Raw genomic sequence first — 20415 nt, 5'->3', positions numbered from 1 at the left:
CGACATCACTCATCCTACCATATGGATTGATATGGGAAGGCGGACTGTGATGCTGCCCATACCCCAAATACTTCTGACCATACATCTCAATATCAGCACGTCATCTCAGTCAGAGCCTTACGGAGGAAGATGCCATGGACATCTTGTGAATCCGAGCTATTCCCTAAGGTACTAGGAATGAAGTAATGCACACACACATAAGCTGTACACATTGGCAGTGTTTTGTCATCCACAAAAGTGCACCATGAAGGAGCCGTAATGTGAACTTCCTATAGAGCCTACCAAGGGCAAGTGCCTATTTAAACTCTGCTGTGCTATGCTCATGCTCAGTTATCATGTTATTACTGGTTGCAAACATTTGCCTTATCTTACTATGTTCAGTGGCATACATGCCACAGTCTAAAAAAGTTGTGCTAATGTTCTTAGTCATGTTGTGTGTCCAAGTTTTTCTTTTCTCTGTCCATTCACTCATTTTCTTCAGCTGCCTTGTATATAAAAAATCCTTAACTGATTTTATTACTTCACTGTTCACTTGCACAATTCTCCTTGCAGTGTATTCATTACACATTATGTTTATCTTATTATAACTGACATATCCTCATGAAGTCTAATGAAAGCTTTAGTATTAGCGTGTATATTTTTCAGTATACTTACCTAGAGACTTACATCAAACCAGTCTTTAGACTGAAGACCATAGCAGCAACAGTTAACAGGCTGAGTCAGTGATTTAGCCGAGTTGAAAGCTGTCTCAAATAGTCATGAATGTTACAGGAAAGTGGTAAGTCGTACCCATTTTTCCATTATAAAATTTCTTTTGTCTGTCTCTTAATTAAGTGGTCAGCACACCTGACTTTTGTGCAGATGAGCTGGGTTCAATTCCCCATACTGCCACAGATTCTTTCTTCGTGATAGGACTCTTAACAGTGTCCACACAATCTCATGATCTCAGTTAAGGAGGTATGTGAATGAGTGGTAGTGGCTCCAAGATCTGGAAAGCTGACAGTGGCTGGGACAGCAGTGTGCTGACCCTGTACCCCTTGATACTGCATCTAAATAATGCCATATGGCAGAGCGTGACATAGCAGTGAGTTAGCACTCTGTGGTCCTCACCCAACAGCATGTTATGTTTGCATCTAAAACATTAAATGCAGCACAGCAAAATTATTTGCAAATGGAGAATGAGTATCAAAAAGTTTCAAAAGTTTCACATATGTCTATATGGTACTATGTTTCACCTGATCACCAATCACAAGCCCTTCATTTCACTACATGGTCTCCACTCAGAACGTCTTGGTAAAATGTGCAGTGGCTGTATCAGTGGGCATTATTCCTAAGAGATCTATTATTGGCCCACCATATGCACTCAAATGTGGACACTTTTTCCCAGTTGCCATATGTCCCAGATGCAGAGTTTGGCAGGAACGACGCACTGTGTTTTGTTTTAGATGCCAGTCAAAGACACCTCCTCACCAAATGCCCAACTATAGTGTGTGAAGTAGCAACAGACACGGACAATGATCACTGCTCTGCCGTGTGTTGTCTGCAGCACAGCACAGCTGGGCACAGCACCCGCTTAAGGGCACTGACCCAGCATGGTGCACTTATTTCTCATTATGAAACCGGTTTAACATAACTGAAGCTTTCATATTGTTCACCGTGGACAACTGTGAATGCCAGGTGGGAATTTCGCCTTCTTTCAACTCCCCAGCTTCTCCTCACTGCAAATTGGGGAATCTGCAGAATGAAGGCATCACTTGTACTGGCCTGCTTTTGATCCCACCAAAGAACAGACACACACTCCAGAACAGCTAGACCTGTGTCCACAATCAGTCAGGTTCATCACAGTGTTTCAGCCACACGCCACACCCTGACCATGCCTGGCAAAGAGTACATGTTAATTTTGATGGACCATACTGAGGAGCAATGCAGTTCATAGTTTTTGATGGCCACTCCACCTTTTTGAATGTGGCACAGGTGGCCATCAACACCACAGTAGCTACCATTCATGTCCTCTCCATTATATTTCCAGTAGAAGTGGCACCTTCCATTCTAGTTTTTGACAATGGCTCTTAGTTCACGGCATCTCGTTTCAGGACTTTTGTAAACCTAGTGGTATCAAGCACTTAATCACCACCCCTTTCAATCCAGCATCCAACTTGGAAGCTGAACAGTTGGTCAGGACTTGCAAGTTGACTCCAGGAAAGCAGTCACCAGCTTTCCCATCACCTACCAGTCCACCCCAAAGATGGACATAATCCAGCTGAAATTTTACATGGGTGCAGACCCCGTTCTCTGCTCTTCGACCTGCTGTGCTCAACTCGGTGATCGACTGTCCATGCAGACAGCCATATTACTGCATGGGCTCAAACTTGTGGTTGAAACCCCAGGTGTAGCCAAGTTGTTGTCATTGGCAATAAAGGGCAGCAAATTTTTGATCTTGCAGCTGGCCATAAATACCTAGTCGGTAATCGAAATCAGCTCCGGCCACAATGAGACGTTCCCCAGCAGCCAACAAGGCATGACTTATGCAACCACATCCTGGAAAATCCTGCCCGTGAGCTTGTCTGCTACTGCTACAACTTCCGCCCTTGTGTGAGATAGGTGGTCGACAATGATCAGCAATGGGAGCCAATAGAGGTGGAACCATTTCCACCCACTAAGCTGTCTTTCAGCTCCCACCAACATCAAAAACCCTCTCTCCAAGTAGTTAATGGATGCTGAGCATTCTTGGACTGAGGTGTCCACAAAGGCCAAACCGTTGTTTCCCTCGCAACCGGGAATGACATCCAGTCTCCTGCAGGTAGGACCAAGCAGCACTCCAGACCAACCCGATCAGCCAGGAGTCCCACAGGAAGCACCGGCCTCTAATTTGGACCATCACAATGACGAATTACCGTAGGAGCTTTTGATGGGGATTCCAGCACCTTTCTCTCCCCTTCCACGATGAAGTCAGTGTGGGGTGAGCCATATCTGGCGCCATGTGCTGATTATAGGAGGAAGAGCTTTAGTATCTGAGGGTGTTTCGGATTCTCTACCTAGCCTGAGTATCAGTATGGAATACAGGTCAGAGATACTCTGGCTTTGTACCACAGCTGTGTCTTGTAGATGGTGCCGCCACAGCCGCAGGCATGCCATGTGGGCCCATAAAGTGACGTAGGAGTGCTAGTAAATAACGCAGAATGCTAGTAAATAACGCAGCCCTGCAACCACTCTGCAGTTCTTGCTATTCTCTGAAGCCTTTGGCACATGCCATTGATAGTAGTGTAATTGACTTAGCCTGTATTATGTTTTCAATTCAGGTTACTCCCCGACTGTTTGTGTATACAACTTTCACTGCGCTCTGGATTTCATTTCTGTTTAGCCATTCACTTCATGAATTCCACTGTCACTAAACACAGGAACTGCCTGTTTGTTCCACCAGTCTTTGTGCCATCCTGAGCTGTAATAAATCATGATAATATTTGTTAGTGACTTCTTGCCTGATGAGTCTTTCTTTCTAGATTTATAACTAGTTTTACTCTGCACCTTAAGTGTCTATGATTACTAGTTTTTTATAGTGGTTTAGGACAGTTATGGCCTGTATAATGTCTTTATTGAACATACAGATTTTTGTGGCTGATATCTGTCCCATAAAATTCTTCCAGCTAATTGCCCCATTGTCATCTAAAATATGTGCCAAAACTGAGATAACTGTCCTTTTCGGACATGTTGAAGTTACCAACATTAGGGCACATATTGTTTTTGGTGGAGGCAGGTACTGAAATGTATTGTATCTCTACTATGGCCTTAAAACCATCAATGTCAGTATTGTAAATTTTACTAGCTCTAAGATGTAACTGATATGCTGTTGCTGTCACTGATGTGCCGTTGAACAAAGAGGAACAATATTTGGGAATTTGTTAGTGGATTTCAAAGTTATCTAATAGTTGCGATCACATTGTGAATTGGTGACATGCTTCTGATGGCCAAGTTTTCCTGCTTGCAGTTAAGATTAGTTAAGCCTGTGCAGATTGTTTAGGTGATTATGACAATATCCTGTAATTCCACTGTCCAGGAACAACTTGCAGCCTTTCGCACTGGGAACACAGAGCCGGTGTGTCTGGAGCGTGTAGCCATCCCGTCTCTTGATGTTCCTAAGCTTCCCAATGCGTTCAGTCACCTCTCTTACTTCACATTTGTCTATTCACAACTGTTTTGCAAACAATTTGGCTTTTTGGAATTTTACAGGCTGCTCACCATTGCAAAGATGTTCCATTACCACTAATAGTTAATCTGTTACTATTGAAAGTAGTGTTAAAGATCTGCTCTATAGCCGTTGACAAACCTCCCACTTTCTGCTACCCATTACTTTTGAAACAAACTGCACAGGCCAAACTGGTGACATATTTCCATGAAGAGTAGCAGGAAAACAATGACCCACAGAACCTTGGTATCAAACTTCAGTTTGGAAAGCTTTGAAATTGATTGCAGGATGGGTTGGTGACCAGCTCATCCAGATTTTTTCCCCATAAAATCATCCATCAAGATGTTTTGTGACTTTAACCATTGCACAATTGTGAATTTCTAGTTTTAGCATCGAGATGTACCTTGGTTTGTACCCTTGATCATCATTAAGTTGTAATAAAAAATTCACGCCCCCCCCCCCCCTCTCCCCAGTTATAAGTAGATTCACCTTAGACAGTGTGTGCCAAACTTTCAGGATCAAAATTACTCAGTTTAATATATTGTACAGTAATAAGAATCCAATGGTTAAAGAAGTCGTGAGTGAGCAATGTGTGTGAGGTACATATCTGAGAAGTGCTTATGTTTCTCAAAACAAATCACTGGCTATCACATCAAGGTTGTTGGCACAAACTTTTTCAAAATAATAATAAAAAAAAAGACAATTGTCTCTGTTGTGTTCACAGTGGAATTTATCATTGTTTATAGTTCATGACTGATTGTTGAAGATGGGACATTTTTTGTTACAGGAATGTGCAAGTTCATGACTGATTGTTGAAGATGGGACATTTTTTGTTACAGGAATGTGCAGACAAGCATTGAATGTGTGGTGCAGCGTTATATAGTGTCCAGAAATCTGGATAAGCCTACAGATAAATAAGTTTCAATACAAGTATCATTTCCCATTATGAATTTTTACTCTGCAGCAGAGTGTATGCTGAACTTATTGCTGGACTGGGACTTGAACCTGGGACCTTCGCCTTTTGTGCGCAAGTTCTCTACTGACAGAGCTATCTGAACACGACTCAACTAGTCTGCCACCCATGACAGGGTGTATACATGGACAAGGAAAAAAAATTCCCGGATTTTTCCTCGATTTGCCAGTTGAAAATACACTTTTTCCATGTTAAGTGATAGTATACTTCTCCCCGGCACTAAAACTTATCAATCCTTTGAATGTTTATGGTTTTGTACACCGATGTAGAATTTTCCGGCACTTTAGAAAACGAAACTCAGGGGGAAAAAAACAAGTTTTGGAAAGATCTTTGATGTGCAGCAACATGTACGCTGCATATTTTAGTGTTACAAAGGTATAAATTCGAATTCCACCAAACACCGCATGTTACTTTCTGAAGCATAGAAATCTAGATTGCAACGTGCTTTTGTAAGCCGGTCATTGCTCATGTCACGTGGTCTCACCAGCTGATGACAGCGCAGGACACGTGAGGTAGTCAGCCAATAGCAAGATCACTCTTAAGTAACGTGAACACACAAATAAGAAAAGTTAATGGTTTAAATTAATATAAATAGTGTTGCCACAAGAAAAAAGCTTTTACATATAATATTGGTCTCGAAGATTAATAAACTGTAAGAGAAGCTAAGCTTCCACATATGATGTTGATCTTCCAGTAAAATTTTTAATAATGATGTAAATGTCTGACCTTCTGGGTTTGAATTCTTCTAGATGGTGATCCTCAAAGAGTTAATTTTTAAATGAGAGTCAAACGCTCTGTGATTTAAGAAATTCATTGTACATTCTCGCACATAGTTCATCTTGCATAAAAGGAAAGTTACTCTGAAAGTAATGCTTTTCAAACCACCATTTGCAATATTTTCCCATGACCTGTTGGAAATTGGTTCGTTTCAGCAGTTGCCACAGAACGCCAGATAACAGGCGTCACTGCGCTTGCGCAACTACGGTGATGCAGGAAGCCTGCATGTTTGTACATGTAAAGCATTAAAAGATCTTGCATTATGTCATAAAAGAAACAAGACATCAGAGGATACTTACATCCAGATTCGGATGTAAATTTTCTTGGCTACCAGTACTGTTATTATCTCATGTTTGGTTCTTTACTATGACATAATTTCATACAAGCTAGAAGATGGAAAATGTGCACTTGAAATGCAGCGAACAGTTGAAACTAGCCAACAGCGTGAAATTAAACACTTCTTTTCAAATAAATTGACTGCCTCACCATAAAAGATTAATAAAAGCCAAAGCTCTTTAGCAAACTGACAAAAATAAGTTCATTGTTCTGCAAGGCGATTAATGCTTGACTGTCAGAAAGGTGGAAATAAAACCTGAAACTAATAACATATTTTAGCTTTCCATAATTATGCAAACATATTTTAATTCATTTGATATCTCCTGGCCACAGAAATCTGTTTTGTTTTCATTTAATGTGAGACCAATAAATGAAGAGGAAACAGCAGTATCACTAAACGTAAACACAGGTCACGTGGAGACTACCCACCTCCCCACTACAACTCGGACTTCTCTGTGGATCAGCCTCAGATCTCCGATATTTCCGAACTGGGCCAATATTGGATACTGGCACCCAGCCACACATCTGTAGCCAGAAGCGGGAGAAGGTACTACTCATATGCGACTCAACTGCACATTCACAAGAGCCTGCCCGCAAACTGCTCAAATGAATCTAATGTAAACAGCTGTCACGTCACGCTCATCAGAGGCAATTTGTTGTTAGGAAGCATTGCATAGTCTTTCTAAAGCCTTTGACACACTTCGCTGTTGGCAGATGCTTGTATGAGCACTGTGTTTTATTGTTGTATATGGCGAATTTCCTTTGCGACTTAAGTTTTATTTTCATTTCTTTTTCTCTTATTCATATTTTGTTGCTGCAGTATTATTCTGCAGAAGCGGGATACATTAATATCCTTTGTTATGAGTATTGGTTCTTACCAGTCAAAATCACAAAAATTTAACTGAAAACTAAAACAATGAAAAATTCCCGGAATTCTAAAAAATGAACTGTAGATTCTGTACCTTGGCAAATATGATCACCAGATCACACACCTATGAATCTTTCCCTGTTGGGTTACATGAAGTAGTTAGTGTATGAAAGCCCAGTAGAAACTGAAGAGGTAAATCCAGTAAAAACTGAAGAGGAACTGTTAGTAGGGTTGCCTGTCTCTGGGAACAGCTGATGACAGGAATATTTGTGAAAGTGCAGAAAATGTTTTTGTGTTGAAGTGTAATGTATGCATAGAGTCATGTCCTCATTGCTTTATAGATGTGGATTCTTTTTCCTGTGAAAGCAGTTTTGTTCCTCACTGTTCACTGCACTTGTAGACATTTAACACATTGAACCAAGCAAATTTTGATATGTTTGATTACTTTTTTTTTCTAGAGATCTGACGTCAGCCCTGGATTCTGCTAGAAGCATTTTCCGTTTCAGCCACAGAAATGGCTCGCGTTATGGTCATCTTGTTCTGCCATTCCTACCATCTAACTTTGGGCCACTGTATTTCTGCAAATTCATGAGGACTGCATGAAGCATAATAATTAGCTGTGAATATTTTGTTAACAAATATTGTTTATTATTGCAAAGTGTTATTTGCACATACACATCACTTGTACACATTTCCACAATATTAAATACAATGGAACTTTAAATAAAATTATCACAAAATAGGAATAAAGCTTGACACTATTTAAATTAAATAAGTCATCAACACCAATAGCAGCTAATCAATTTTGTTCCATGGTTGCTCAACACCTGTTCCAAATATCATGTAGAATATAAAGAGGAAGATATTAACCCCAAATGTTCCATAGAAAATTGCCCTCCACCGAGCAATTGTTTGCTGTGGGAAGAAAAAAAAAAGTATAAATAACAGTGCAGTCAACCTGTTTTCACAATTACATTTCTTGCTAGTTTTTAATTAATAATTCCTGTACTGTAACAAGGCACTAAGAGTTACACAATTATGGTTTGGGGGGAGGGGTGTTATTTGAAATTCCTTTGATATTGGGATGGAAACACTGAATGTAAGTTTTGACTGAAAACGTAAATGCAAGAGCAGTGATAGAGCAGATATAAAACTGAATTAGTAGTAACAATGACCACCTGCAACTTTGTAGAAGAGTTCTCATTCGAATGAGACATACATACAACTTAAGAGATGATTGACACCTCTCAAAATATGGAATACCAGAACAGCTGCGTAGTCATAGGCATATGTAGTATTAAAAGTTACCCTAGTTTTATGTTCTATGGAGTACTTGCATGACAAATCATTATGTTGTGGAGCAAGTCAGTTCACTTTCAGAAGATAAATTAATTTGTATAAATATGGATGCACACACACACACACACACACACACACACACACACACACACACGAGTTAGTAATTCCTACCCACAATCTTTTAGATATTACAAAAGTAGACACAACAATAATAGAAATTGTTCTACAGAATAAAAAGAGTTTTCAAGGAGAGAAACTTTATCAATTTGATCTCAAATTTTACTCTGCTGTCTGTCAGGTATTTTATATCACCAGATGATCAAAAATTTTGGTTGCATCACTGTGCATTCATTTTTGTGCTAAAGACAACCTTAATAGGGGATAATAACTCTCATTTTTTCTTCTGGTATAATTATGCACATCATCATTCCTTTAGGCTTCCAGTGGATTATTTACAATGAACTTCATGAGGGAATAAATATACGGTGAAGCAGTAGTCAATATGCCCAAGTCCTTAAATATAGATCTACAAGATGAATTCGGGTGAATACCACGTAATATTCTGACAGTACATTTTTGAGCAGTGAAGACTTTCTTTCTTAAAGATGAGTTATTTCAGAACATTATTTCACATGATATTACTAAATGAAAATATGCAGAGTATGTCAATTTGCAGATGTTTGTCGTCCCTAGATTTTCAATGATTTGATGAGCAAATGTGTTTGAACCATGTTGTTTTAGGAGTGCAAAAAAGTGCTTTTTCCAGTTTACATTTTCTTCACTATAGGCACCTAAAATTTTTAAAGTCTTAACCATGTTCTTATTCCCCACCACGTCTTACAACTACCATTGGTGTAGCACCTCTAGATATATAGAACTGAATATGTTGTATCTTTTTGAAATTGAGAGAGAGAGAGAGAGAGAGAGAGAGAGAGAGAGAGAGAGAGAGAGAGAGAGAGACCAGTCACAGAAAAACCAGTCACTGATATTTTTAAGAACATTGTTTGCCATTTTTTCGGTTGACGAATGTCTGCTTGAATTGATTTCAATAGTAGTTTCATCTGCAAAAAGAATGTAATTCTGCTTGTTGTATGTTACACAGAAGATCATTTATGTATATGTGGAATAATTATTGATTTCTGACAATGTGTGTTTTCCTTGATTTGTTAATAACTTTTCTTAGTAATTTTGAGTAATATTTGTAATTTACTGCTACTTCATGATCTCTAATTGTTATTGGCATCAGATATATTTCCCTTTTCCTTTACATGCTACTTTAACCCTCCAAGTGACCTGCTTTTTTTAAATTATTTTATGCAGAAAGCTATTTTCAAATAATGATATGAATTTACCCAGGAATTGATTAACTTTTATGTCAGTAATTGAAAATCTACATTTAAATTACTACAGGCTATTAACTGCTTGGTGCTGTGTGAGAGCATAGTAAGGACTCCATATTCCTTACAAACAGTTCAGAATCTCCCATTGGGGATCTATATAAAGTGAACTATTTTTTCAGTATTAATTGACAAGCACAAACTTCTGCATGCTGATCACAAAAAAGTCTACTTGTCTCAATGTTGTTTCGGAACTTGTGTTCAGTCTTGGGCACAGGCAGGGGCGGTGGCAAAGGGGGGGGGGGTGCTATGGGGGCTATAGCCCCCCCCCCCCTCCTCACCAATGGAGCATCATATTACATTGGATAAAATGACTTAAGAAATTAGGGAATATATTACCCCAACAGATTCAATAATTTTTTTATAACTATGTAGCAATATAGGTTGCAATGTATTTCAGACACATTTTAACAAAAGAATAAGAGTGACAAATAGCTTACTATTTAAACCAATAAATATCATTTAACTTAAAATGGGCGTCTTATTATTTATTAACACACATTTTTTTACCCTGAATACCAAAACAATTACCAAAAACTACTTTAAGCAACGCCAAATTTTACCAATTGTCGGTGGAGGACCCCAACTCTCCTTTTTTTAAGCGATATTGCATTCCCCCCACCCCCCCACCCCCACCCCCACCTACCCCATTAGCCCCCCCTTGACCGACTTCTAGAATCGCCCCTGGGCACAGGATGTCTATGTTTCTAGAGCTCTCTATTTTGAGAAAACGGACAAGAAACTCCTCTACCTTATTACCCCAACTCCCTACTGTAGCATCAAGAAACTGCACTCATATCGGATTTAATTTCAGCCAGCAGCAGTCTGCCCAACTCAGTATTCAAACAGCTCACAGCAGTGTTGACCGAGAGCTGGTCCACACTTGCGTGGATAATTGCTACTCCTATTTCATCCAGCTTACCACTAATGCTGTAATTTTCATCTTCAGCCAGGTTGTTTCCTGCTCCACCTACAATAATAACCTGATCCTTTTTTTGTTACAATCCTTACACAAATTCCTTATGTCCTCTGTCACTTGGCTACGGCTATCATGTGGCTTCACAACACTTGTGACACGGTACTCTCTTCCTGATTTTTCCTTTTCCATCTGGTCTACACTCTTACCATGGCTGTTACCTAGCAGGAAGACTCTTTTCTTTTTACTCCCTTTTGGTACCGACCTAAGCTTAGTGGGGTACACAAGACTTTTAGTGACAATACTATGATCTACAGATGAATGAGGCTCTTCCCCTCCTACTTCATATAAAGTTAACTTTACCAGTTCCCATGATCTCTTTTGCCCTTCAACCTACCTAGTTCAAATTTCATGTAATCTAATTCAGCTTGAAAGGCACAAATCTTTTCCCCCTGTTCAGAAATTCTCTCTCTCTCTCTCTCTCTCTCTCTCTCTTCTCTCTCTCTCTCTAGAGCCTACAGTTCCATGGGAGAGCCTCATTTATTTTCCCATTCCATTATCCAATACAGCTACCCCAGTGGAATTCCAATCCACAATATACACAGGCAACTCCCTGTCTAGACTATCCTATGGCAACACCCATTCATATCATGCATAGCAACACAGATTATAATAACAGAACTGAATGACTTAACAAATTTTGCCCTGCACAAATTTTATAGTAGGAATTTAAGTCCAGGGAGAACAAATAAAAAATTTGATGTTTGCTGACAACATTGTAATTCTGTCAAAGACAGCAATGGACATGGAAGAGCAGTTGACCGGAATGGAGAGTGTCTTCAAATGAGGATACAAGGTGAACATCAACTAAAGCAAAATGAGGATAATGGAATGCAGTTGAATTAAATCAGGTGATGTTGAGGGAATTACATTAGGAAATTAGACACTTACAGTAGTCGATGAGTGTTATTATTTGGGAAGCAAAATAACTGATGATGACTGAAGTAGAGAGGATAGAAAATGTAGACTGGCAATGGCAAGAAAAGCAATTCTGAAGAAAAGAAATTTGTTGACATTGAATATAGATTTAAGTGTTAGGAAGTCCTTTATGAAAGTATTTGTATGGAGTGTAGCCAGGTACGGAAGTGAAATATGGACAATAAAGATTTCAGAAAAGAAGAGAACAGATACTTTTGAAATGTGATGCTACAGAAGAATGCTGAAGATTAGATTGGTGGATCACATAACTAATGAGGATTTGTTGTTGTTGTTGTTGTGGTCTTCAGTCCAGAGACTGGTTTGATGCAGCTCTACATGCTACTCTATCCTGTGCAAGCTTTTTCATCTCCCAGTACCTACTGCAACTTACATCTATTTAGTGTATTCATCTCTTGGTCTCCCTCTACGATTTTTAGCCTCCATGCTGCCCTCCGATACTAAATTTGTGGCACAACTTGACTAGAAGAAGGGATCGGTTGGTAGGACATATTTTGAGGCATCAAGAGATTACCAATTTAGTACTGGAGGGAAGCATGGAGGGTAAAAATTGCAGAGGGAGATCAAGAGATGAATACAATAAGCAGATTCAGGAGGATGTAGGTTTCAGTAATTACTCAGAGATGAAGAGACTTGCACAGGGTAGAGTAGCTGCATCAAACCAGTCTTTGGATTGAAGACCACCACTACCAACACCACCTATCATGAATATTATTTGATGTTAGACAGTGTTATCTATCAGCAGAATACAGCCTACTATGCATGATGTGATTTTACATAATACACTCCTGGAAATGGAAAAAAGAACACATTGACACCGGTGTGTCGGACCCACCATACTTGCTCCGGACACTGCGAGAGGGCTGTACAAGCAATGATCACACGCACGGCACAGCGGACACACCAAGAACCGCGGTGTTGGCCGTCAAATGGCGCTAGCTGCGCAGCATTTGTGCACCGCTGCCGTCAGTGTCAGCCAGTTTGCCGTGGCATACGGAGCTCCATCGCAGTCTTTAACACTGGTAGCATGCCGCGACAGCGTGGACGTGAACCGTATGTGCAGTTGACGGACTTTGAGCGAGGGCATATAGTGGGCATGCGGGAGGCCGGGTGGACGTACCGCCGAATTGCTCAACACGTGGGGCGTGAGGTCTCCACAGTACATCGATGTTGTCGCCAGTGGTCGGCGGAAGGTGCACGTGCCCGTCGACCTGGGACCGCACCGCAGCGACGCACGGATGCACGCCAAGACCGTAGGATCCTACGCAGTGCCGTAGGGGACCGCACCGCCACTTCCCAGCAAATTACGGACACTGTTGCTCCTGGGGTATCGGCGAGGACCATTCGCAACCGTCTCCATGTAGCTGGGCTATGGTCCCGCACACCGTTAGGCCGTCTTCCGCTCACGCCCCAACATCGTGCAGCCCGCCTCCAGTGGTGTCGCGACAGGCGTGAATGGAGGGACGAATGGAGACGTGTCGTCTTCAGCGATGAGAGTCGCTTCTGCCTTGGTGCCAATGATGGTCGTATGCGTGTTTGGCGCCGTGCAGGTGAGCGCCACAATCAGGACTGCATACGACCGAGGCACACAGGGCCAACATCGTCGAGGGGACACTGAATAGTGCACGGTACATCCAAGCCGTCATCGAACCCATCGTTCTACCATTCCTAGACCGGCAAGGGAACTTGCTGTTCCAACAGGACAATGCACGTCCGCATGTATCCCGTGCCACCCAACGTGCTCTGGAAGGTGTAAGTCAACTACCCTGGCCAGCAAGATCTCCGGATCTGTCCCCCATCGAGCATGTTTGGGACTGGATGAAGCGTTGTCTCACGCGGTGTGCACGTCCAGCACGAACGCTGGTCCAACTGAGGCGCCAGGTGGAAATGGCATGGCAAGCCGTTCCACAGGACTACATCCAGCATCTCTCCGATCGTCTCCATGGGAGAATAGCAGCCTGCATTGCTTCGAAAGGTGGATATACACTGTACTAGTGCCGACATTGTGCATGCTCTGTTGCCTGTGTCTATGTGCCTGTGGTTCTGTCAGTGTGATCATGTGATGTATCTGACCCCAGGAATGTGTCAATAAAGTTTCCCCTTCCTGGGACAATGAATTCACGGTGTTCTTATTTCAATTTCCAGGAGTGTAATTTAAATACAAAATCCTGGATCACAAAATCTTCTATTGTGCTGGGGAAGAAGATATAAAGGCACAGACTTAAGTATAAAATATGATTCATGCAATAACTTTACCCTATGAAAATTGTTTATTTTTAACTAGTAAGACACACACAGCTACAGGTGGGCACCGGTGCTACCGAAAAACTAAGGTATAACTTTTCCTTTCTACTATAGCAAATAATTAAACATGGCTTCATATAACATAGATTGCGTAGCCACATTACTATAAAGTCAAACCTAAAGCTAAAAATTGGTTCATCCTGATCTGAATATAATTTCCTTCTGGAGCACTGTACCTTCTTATTTTAATGCAAATAGTGCACTCATTTTTAAACTATTCATCGCAAGGGAACATTTTAAGTTAACTCAGATGCAGGATCTAGTGTTATAAAAATGAACAGAAATTAATAAGATTCTATATGAACTCCAATTCTTCCATACTTACATGTCCTTCAGTGAGGTAGCCCACAAGCACAGGGACAGTAATTCCTGGTATTGTAGCTACAGTATTTGTGATAGCCATCATTGTGCCTGTAACAAAAAAGTCATTATCAATTTCATTTTTTTCTAATACAAAAGTATGTCAGAAATAAATGCCAAAATACTGTATACCATTTTAAATTTTGTACCCATTTCTTTCTAGAATGTGACAGCACATGGAGGCTGAAGACAGCCGATACACAGTATTCTGCAATCAACAGTTTTTATTATGTTGCCAGTGCAAGGTAGCATGTGTGTTTCAGGAGCGTGCCTCACTAAAACTGTACAGTTAAATTTTTTTTTTTTTTATTTATTTATTTTTTTTCTTTTTTTCTTTTTTTTTTTTTTTTAAAAAAAGATGAAAAGGTTGTCTACACAGAACATTCATCATGAAATGCATCCTGTATAAGGTAATAAATGTATTTCATGGGAAGCTTTGTTTAATTGGATACAGGGATTCAACGAAGGATAAAGAGTATTCAGAAACAATAGGCATTCTGGTCACCCTGTTAAGTTTTCTAGTGATGTCACACTGGAACGTTTGGAAGCAATGATCTGTGAAAATTTTCATTTGAAAATCAATGACTTGGCATGTGCCCTGGAGTACAGTAGGATAAAATACACAATCCTTTGAAAATGGCTGAATTTTAACAAAGTTTGTTCACATTGAATCCCATGCTGGTCGACTGCGGAGCACAAATGGAACAGAATGATCCTATCTATGCAGCACCTCATGTGATCTATATCCAACTGATTTTTCTTTCTGTTTCATTCATGTATGGAGCCTCTTTGTGCACATTAATTGATCTAATCCTGTCTTCATGATCCCTACAGGAGTGATACATGGGGGCAGTAGTATATCATTTATTAGATTCCTCACATAATAATTGTCATTGGAACGTTGTTGAGTAGACTATAGAAGGCTAGATGGTGTCTTTATCTTCAAGCGTCTGCCACTTCATGTTTTTCAGTATTTCTATGATACTCTCCTGTGAGTCGCATGCACTTCCACCTTTCATTCTGCCCTTTATATAGTTTCTATATCCCCTGTTAGACCTATTCAGTATATGTTCCACACACTTGTGCAAAATTCTGTGATGGGTCTCAAAAGTGTTTTGTACACAATCTCCTTAGTAAACTGGCAGCATTTTCCCTATGCGCTGCCAATGAAATGAAGTTTGTCACATGATTCATCTATGACTGGGCCTATGTAATTGTTCCATATCATATCCCTACGCATGGAGAGCTGCATCAAACCAGTCTCAGGACTGAAGACCACAACAACAACAACAACAACAACAACAACATATCCCTACAGACTACTACCCACATATTAGCATCAGTTGAATGACATCAGTTGTGACTCACTGATAGTGTACTCATATACTCTTTACATTTTAGAAATTTTAAAGCACGTTGAGAATCACTGCACCACTTTAAAAAAATCTTATAAAGATCTACCTGAATATTAGTGCAGTTTCTTCCAAATAGTACTTCATTATAGATAGCTGCATGACCTGTCAAAATTGTGAGGTTACAATTAAAATAGCCTGCCAAGTTAACAATATACATCTACAGCAAAAGTTACAATCCATTTCCAGGAACACCTGAAGTTATTTCTGCATCTGTCTATGACTCTCTATCCGAGACAAGATGCTGCCTCCTTACCACGAAATTCTCAATCCAGCCACAAATTTTAACTTAATACCCCCCCCCCCCTCCCATGATCATACTTTTGATAATAAGTGTTAGTGTAGAACTGAGTCAAATGCATTTTGGGAGTCAATAAATACTGCAGCTATCTGACTCCTTGGATCCATGACTTTTAGGATGTTACATGAGAATAGTGTGAGTTGAGTTTTGTCTGACCAATGTTTCTGGAATCCATGCTGGTTGGCATGGAGGGACTCATTCTCTTTGAGATACCTCATTACGTTTGAGCTCAGAATATATCCTAAGATTCTACAGCAGACGCATGACTTCTGCTACCTTTCTTGTAGATGGGTATGACCTGTGCTTACCGAGCCAGGTGGCGCAGTGGTTAGCACACTGGACTCGCATTCGGAAGGACGACGGTTCAATCCCACGTCCGGCCATCCTGATTTAGGTTTTCCGTGATTTCCCTATATCACTTCAGGCAAATGCCGGGATGGTTCCTTTGAAAGGGCACGGCCGATTTCCTTCCCCATCCTTCCCTAACCCGGGCTTGTGCTCCGTCTCTAATGACCTCGTTGTCGATGGGACGTTAAACACTAATCTCCTCCTCCTCTACCTGTGCTTTCTTCCAGCTACTGGGCTCAGTTTATTGCTCGAGGGATTTGTGGTATATTATAGTTAAGAGTCCTGCTATCAATATGATGTTGCACTCCCTCTGGCCTGGATGCATGGGATGATTTGGTAGGGAAGGGTGTCATAAAGTCATTGAATCCTCTCCTGCACAAGCTGGCCCACAACTACTGTCACTGGTCCTTGGTATTCTGGATAATGTGACTGGAACAGAGTCTATGTCTGAGGTGGTTCCACATACGTTCTCCTGAAACAGGTCTGGGTAGCTGGCTGATCATGACAGTAATTCAACATCCATAGATGACCATTATCCTGTTGAAACATGGCACTGAGATACTGTCACATAAGGAAAAGGAAGGGAGGATAAAGAGTTTAATGTTCCATTAAACTGCGCAGTCATTAGATAAGCTTGGATTATGAGTGGGCAGAGAAGGAAATCCCTTTTCAAAGGAAACATTCTGGCACTTCCCTGGAGCAATTTACAGAAGTAATGGAAAACATAAGTCTTGGATGGCTGGACAGGGATTTGAACTGTCGTTCTCCCAAATGCATGTCCAATGAAAATATGTCTGGTGTACCATTGTGCCATCAGACTTCTTTCAATCATTACCAGCCAACCCCTGAAGTCATACCCAATTGTTCTCCACAGAATGACACCAGGCGTAATACCATACACCGCTACGCCTCTGTGAAATGTATGAATGGGACATCTCCCCACGTCACCAACATGCTCGCTGACAATGGTCATCTGGGGCAGTGCCAAACCGCGATTCATCGCTGAGCACAATGTGACACCTTTCATCAGTACTGCATGTTTTCGGTCATGGCATCACTCCAAACGCAGCCTACAGATGGGATAGTAATTCACAAATCTGGCTGCTGCCAGTCTCTAAAGGTGCTGGATGTCACAGACGGTTGCAGGGGGTCCATTACTTGTTCTCAGATGCAGATGTTGAGAGGTTATGGTGTACATTGTACACATTCCTTCTTTGCGATTGTTAGATGTAGCCAACTTGGATCTTGACAGCAAATACAGGATGTATATAGAGTCCAGGAACATTTTAAATTATTTATTGCACAAGAACCAAACATTGTACAGATATCATACATATGTCATTTTGAAGAGTGACCTTGAAAGTTTTTTTTTTTTTCATGTATACCGCCACAGAGTAGTTTGGTAATTTGTCGATAGTCAGCGCTAGTCACAAATATGGCAAGTTTGGGTGTGGAGCGAGCTTTCTGTGTGTTGGAGTTCGCCAAAAACAAGTGTGCTACAGCTGTTCAACGGATGTTTAGAACCAAGTATGGTAAGAAGTTACCAACAAGGAAGGCCATTTACCACTGGTACAGCAAAACTGTTATGACAGGTTGCTTCTGCCCGGCAAAGAGAAGCGGATGTCCCAATGTGAGTGAAGTGAATGTGGAGCATGTACGAGAGACATTCATAAGGAGCCCAAAAAAAAAAATCGGTGCGTCATGCATCCTGTGAACTCGAAGTGGCTCCAGTGACTGTGTGGAAAGTCCTGCGACAGAAGCTGTCTATGAAACCATTCAAATTGGAGCTAGTGTAGAAGCTTAATGACAACGACAAAGACAAGCGTTTTGAGTTTTGTTCGCATTTGCAACAACTGAATGAGGATGGGAATAGCACTGTTGATCGCTTAATTTTTAGTGACAAAGCCACTTTTCACACTAATAGGAAAGTGAACAGGCATAATTGTCAAATCTGGGGTACAAAGCCTTCCCATGAATGCACTGAATTTGAGCATCTTTCCCCAAAGGTAAATGTTTTTTGTGCCTTGTCACTTCAAAAACTGTACGTGCCATTCTCCTTTGCCTAGAGCACTGTGACTGGATATTCCTACTTGCACATGTGGCTGATGCCTCAAATGCAATCAGACTCTCTGTTCATCTTTCAGCAGGATGGGGTTCCGCCCCATTTTCATTGTGAAGTTTGTGGGTACCTGAACACGGAGCTGCCGCATCGATGGATCGGCCATGCTGCAGAAGCGGACAGCTGTTTCATGAAATGGACTCCCTGTTCACCAGATGTCATTCTGTGTGACTTTTTTCTGTGGGGATACATTAAAGTTCTCACGTATGTGCTGCCTCAACCACGTGATATAGCAGAGCATTGGGAGGGAATACGGGAAGCAACTGCCACAGTCAACGATGCCACACTGGGATGGGCATGGCGAGAATTAGATTACCGTATTGACGTCTTTTGGGTCACTCATGATGTTTGCAAAAAAAATTTTCAGAGTTTCTCTTCAACATGCAATATGTATAACATCTGTACAATGTTTAGTTCTTCCGCAATAAATAATTGAAAGTGTTCCCTGACTGTATGTACACCCTGTATGACTGCCCTCATGTTCCCTTAAAGTCAAACAATTTGACCAGCTGGACAAATGGAGACCCACAATGAAGACCCATTCAAACACTGTCAGGTGCTGACAAAGCTGTCTCCCATGAGTGTAGGGCATCTCTGTGTCTTTCAAAGTGATCACTGAGCACCCAATGCAGTTCACATCGATCATATACCTTACCACCCATTATATAATATACCGGGGCTGGTAGCAACATTAAATATGAACAACACTAATGCATTTGTGTGCCAATTGTAGCAGCTTGAAAATATTATATTAATCAGTACGTGCGAATATTCAGAACAGCTGTTGTGTGTCGGTAAAAGTCAGAGCCACTAAGTGCATGTATATTTTCTCTGCTCTGCTTCTTACCTAATGTATGGTATAATTATCATTCTGGTTGAGGACTCTGATACAATAACTGGAGGAGAATGAATCAAGTATTGGAAATTTAGCCATACTGTAAGATATGAATAGGACAAAATAAATCCACAAATCATATTAGTGAGAACTGAAGTAAGAATATTATTTTTTGATTTTATTAATTAAGGTTTCCATCACAGTTGCATATAATATTTCTGTTGGTGTCTAGTTTTGAACATCGTCATTCGTTCTCAACCCATTACCTTTACATTAGAAGATACGGTGTTATTAACAAAGCATGAAATACAAAATTTTCAATCATTTTGTGTGCACAGATTACAGCAGTGCAATACATCTTTGGTGACGTACATTATACATTTATTTTTACAGCAGATCAATATAACTAATGTTCTTTGACTGTGTTACTTGATGGATGTTATTTGACTGTGTTACTTGATGGGCATCTTTAGTTGTTTATACATAAAAAATTAACAGGTACCTTCAGTTGTTTATTGTGTGTTCATATGCTCTGTCTCTCAGAGACCATAACGTTACAACCAAATATGTAGATATTGTATTGATAAAGGTCTCTGTCATTATTGCACTAGTTTATAAATTATTGATATGTCATTAGCTAAATGATTTACTGAATCATTACTCATTTTTAAAAATGAGCAAAAATAATTGTAATTAAATTCAGACTGTTTGTTTGTCAATTTGTCCAGCTCTTTTATTTTCCATTTGTATATTTCCCATTCTTCAAGTATGTGTAACTTCATTCCTTTAGGTGCGATGTGTAAAATTTTATAGTATTTTCAACATTACATGCTGTATGTTTTGTGCTTGGCAAATGGTGGCTAAAAGCAGTCTTGTTGTTTGGGCTGCTATGTTCTTTGTACCTAGTTATAAAATTCTGATCAGATTGGTCTGTATAAAAATGATCATATGTTCCACATTGTAATCCATACACACCAGATGCATAATACTT

The 20415-nt window shown here is 40.5% G+C and overlaps 2 protein-coding genes across 2 annotated transcripts in view; one reads left to right on the top strand and one right to left on the bottom strand.

Moving 5' to 3' along the window:
- LOC124776645 (5-methylcytosine rRNA methyltransferase NSUN4) overlaps nucleotides 1-9582 on the top strand; it is a 92648-nt gene extending 83066 nt beyond the window's left edge. Inside the window, exon 8 of the mRNA XM_047251733.1 lies at nucleotides 7596-9582. Coding sequence (XP_047107689.1) covers nucleotides 7596-7740 — 145 coding nt within the window. The 3' untranslated portion in view covers nucleotides 7741-9582. The remainder of the gene's footprint in view (nucleotides 1-7595) is intronic.
- The window catches only part of LOC124776644 (sialin), a 316704-nt gene continuing 304098 nt past the window's right edge, over nucleotides 7810-20415 (bottom strand). Inside the window, exons 10-11 of the mRNA XM_047251732.1 lie at nucleotides 14375-14460; nucleotides 7810-8052 (exon numbers count right to left, since the gene is read on the bottom strand). Coding sequence (XP_047107688.1) covers nucleotides 7933-8052; nucleotides 14375-14460 — 206 coding nt within the window. The 3' untranslated portion in view covers nucleotides 7810-7932. The remainder of the gene's footprint in view (nucleotides 8053-14374; nucleotides 14461-20415) is intronic.

This window comes from Schistocerca piceifrons, chromosome 2 (genome assembly GCF_021461385.2).
Source record: "Schistocerca piceifrons isolate TAMUIC-IGC-003096 chromosome 2, iqSchPice1.1, whole genome shotgun sequence".
NCBI lineage: Eukaryota > Metazoa > Arthropoda > Insecta > Orthoptera > Acrididae > Schistocerca > Schistocerca piceifrons.
The sequence above is the reverse complement of the archived record's forward strand: the minus strand, read 5'-3'. Positions and strand labels throughout refer to the sequence as shown.